At 37.9% G+C, this 3,809-nt stretch overlaps 1 protein-coding gene across 1 annotated transcript in view; it reads left to right on the forward strand.

The window, feature by feature from the left end:
* Positions 1–3,809, forward strand: part of LOC107657133 (rhophilin-2-like) — a 34,639-nt gene that overhangs the window by 21,460 nt on the left and 9,370 nt on the right. Inside the window, exon 9 of the mRNA XM_016445153.1 lies at positions 3,452–3,608. Within this exon, the coding sequence (XP_016300639.1) occupies positions 3,452–3,608 (157 nt within the window). The remainder of the gene's footprint in view (positions 1–3,451; positions 3,609–3,809) is intronic.

Here is a 3,809-nt window from a genome sequence, read left to right on the forward strand (position 1 = left end):
AAAGTTTTTTAATAGGCAATATATTTTTTATAACGTAAGAATCTTCTACTCTGGTATCAGCTGATTCAGTCTTAGAGATGATTGAAACTGGCATAGAATTGTTTCAGCTCTGAGTCACACAGAGAGTAGGAGGTCTGGAATCGCTGAATCACTGGCCTAAGAATGGTCTGGCCTTTCTTAAGTCTTATTCTTTCTTACTGAATGTGTTCTTATCTTGGTTTTTCTACATTTAATTTCTAATCTGTCTTTTTATTCATTTCACAGAGAGACATCCAGCATTCCACTCATCCCTCTGGGACTGAAGGAGACAAAGGATGTGGATTTCTCAGTTGCTCTCAAGGTCAGTTTCTTTCACAGTGCACCCCCAATGTTAACTTCAGTTATCAGGCCTTCAGTCAGGTGGCTTGCATGAGACTCTAAGCTTTTCTAAGTGAAAATGGGAAGTAGGTCACAGCAAAATAAACAATGAAGCCAAAGACTCAATAAAACTTTAATTGTGGTTTTGAAAGTCTACAATGATGTTTGATCACTGTAGAGGATCAATCAGATGGGTTTTGGTATGCTTCCAACCTGTAATTTAGTCGAACTGTAATGACATAGCAATGGTGAATCTATGACACTGTCATTGTTTTCTCACTACAGACAAGTTTAGCCAGGAGAACAGGCCTGTGAATATGTGACTGTGTGACGTTTTTGTGTTTGCTTTGACACAGAGAGTAAATGGATATGAAATTTATTTTCAACAGGACTTCATCCTGGAACACTACAGTGAAGATGGCTCAAACTTTCAGGTTGAGATTGATGACCTGATGGACCTGAGACAGGTATGATGTGACCTCTGTAAAAGTATTTGGTTCGATTCTCTGTTTAAATTCATAAAATTGCATGACCTTAAAAAAAAAAACTTACAGTAGACAGGCTCAGAAACACTGATTGACACACAACTGATTGAAGTGAATGTGTGTATTTCAGGCCTGTCGGACCCCCAGTCGTAATCCTTCTGGTGTAGATTTGCTTGCCAGCTACTTCAGTCAACTTTCCTTCTTAGAACCTCGATTCTTCTCCCCTACACGCCAGATTGGCATTTTCTTCACTTGGTACGTTGCATCTCACCCACACCAGCAGTAATATGCTTGTAATGACATTATGCACCACTGAATCAGCTGTAAACATTACAACTCGTTCAGAGGAAACACACAACTGGTCTGACTGGGCTGTCAGACTGCCATTGTTGTTTCTATGTTTATACATCTGCTTTTCATTCATTTATACCCTAGAGACAAAGGTAGATAACAGGATAAAGAACAAAAATCATCATAAAAAAACTAAAAACAAAGAGAAGTAGCTGAATTACTAATAAAGCTACAGGATGCACTTCAGCATTGCATATTTAACCAAACTAAAAATAAGCCTCATCAACGCTTTTGTCAACATGAGTTTTAACACATTTTTTGTGCCTACGCAGGTATGACTCTTTTACTGGTGTGCCTGTGTGCCAGCAGAACATCTCACTGGAGAAAGCCAGCATACTCTTCAACATGGCAGCTCTATGCTCCCAGATTGGAACCCGCGCCGAAAGACAGACACAAGCTGGACTCGAGGACGCCATTGCTGCCTTCCAGAAATCCGCAGGTGAGAGGTTTTAAGTAGATGCACTTGACCAGTAAAGATGCACATAACCAGTTTGGAACATCAGTAATGTGGTACAGATCCAGATTAGTTTGCAAGAAGGCAAGGAAAGTATCCAAAACTGGCTATGATGAACTGTGGATGAACTCCTGCCTCATGAGAACAGACCATATATTCGGGTTCTGGTTGTGTTTCAAGGTGGAGAGAACATGATGTAATTCTTCCCCCTCATCAGCAGATCTGTCAAAGGCTCATGGGAACTCAGTGGCTTGTGTCAGTTTTTAACCTCCTTAAAATAACAGCAGCATAAAGAGAGATTTGGCTGGCATTCTTAAGCTATCAAAACAGCCTACCCCGCTGTCTTCATCACATTGAATGTTTTGTATTTCTCCACCGGAAAGAAGGACCAAATATAATCTCTCTCTCTCCTTTTGTTGTTGTGATTATGACAAAGATTGATTGACGCATTGTCCTACAAGTCTTTTTTTATCTTTAACATGTGTTTGCAAAAGCATTAAAATGAGGAAATGGCAGTGCTTTTTACATAAGCCAAATAATGTTGGGAAGTTTAAGAAATTACCTAGAATTTTGGTAACACTTTATTTTAAGGACCAATTCTCACTATTAACTAGCTGCTTATTAGCATGCATATTGCTAGCATACTGGCTGTTTATTAGTACTTATAATGCACATATGCACATACTATAAACCTTTGAAACATTTGAAATCTAATGCCTTATTCTATATGACGACCATAATTTAGATCCCTTAATCCTACTCCATAACTAAAATAAACTAAACCAGCAAATTAGGAGTTTATTGAGGAATTCTTAATTAATAGTGAATATGTGTTCCCTATTCTAAAGTGTTACCAGAATTTTCTGTTTAAATTTCTGTTTAATTTACCCACTGCTGCATTTGAATGCAAATATAAGGGGACTGATTTGTATAGATGCACACTCTGATATTAAATTCTACTTAATTCTGTCTGTTTGATTTTGTTCGTGTATGTTCTGCTGCAGGTGTGCTGCACTACCTAAAGGAGACATTTACACACACTCCCAGTTATGATATGAGCCCTGCTATGCTGAGCATGTTGATCCAGCTGATGGTAGCACAGGCGCAGGAGTGTATGTTTGAGCAAATTACTCTTCCAGGAATCCGAAATGAGTTCTTCAGCCTGCTCAAAATAGCGCAAGAGGCTGCCAAGGTACTAAAAAGATCTGTGATATTACAGTTATTAGTTCAGCAAGGATGTATTAAATTGATCAAAAGGGGCTTTAAAGACTATTTCAAATAAATTATTTTGTTTCAAACATTTGAAATCTATTAATCTAAGAATCAGTTTGCATGAAATTAATAAATAATTAAGCAGCACAATCGTTTTCAACATTGATAATAATAAATGGTTCTTGAGCAGCCAATCAGCATATTAGAATGATTTCTGAAGGGTCATGTGACCCTGAAAACTGGAGTAATGATGCTGAAAATTCAGCTTTGCCATCACATAATTTACATTTTAAAATATAGTCAAATACAAAAAGGCTATTTTAAATTGTAATAATATTTCACGTGGTGAGCATAAGAGACTTCTTTCAAAAACAATCTTACTGACTCTAAACTTTTGAACGGTAGCGCAAAAAAAAAAAAAATCAAAGAATATGCTATGATGCATTTTTCATATGTTCTTTCTGTTGTAATTCATACATATAAATACATGACCTATTGATCCTATCAGTATGCGGGTCTGTTTCAAAGCCTAAGGTTATGCCTCTGTTCAGAGTGCTTGTGACATTTACCCCTTTCTCCTTTATATTCTCAGGTGGGGGAAACCTACAGTGAAGTTCACCAGTCCATGATCCAGACCCCCATTAAGAACAACGTGCCCTTTTTCTGGACCACCATGTCCGAGCTGAAGACCAATCACTACAACTCTCTTGCCCATTACTTTGTCTCCACCGCTCTGCTGGACCACCATTGTAAGTCAAGCACTCAATCACAGCAGCCCACTGGAACTTTTAAAGGAGACATATTATGCCCTTTTTTACAATATGTAATATACGTCTCTGGTGTCCCCAGAATGTGTCTGAAGTTTCAGCTCAAAATACCCCACAGATCATTTATTATAACATTTTGAAAATGCCTATTTTGAGTGGAAGCAGAAACACGCTGTTTTTCGT

This window comes from Sinocyclocheilus anshuiensis, unplaced genomic scaffold (assembly GCF_001515605.1).
Source record: "Sinocyclocheilus anshuiensis isolate Anshui unplaced genomic scaffold, SAMN03320099.WGS_v1.1 scaffold944, whole genome shotgun sequence".
NCBI classification, from domain to species: Eukaryota; Metazoa; Chordata; class Actinopteri; order Cypriniformes; family Cyprinidae; genus Sinocyclocheilus; species Sinocyclocheilus anshuiensis.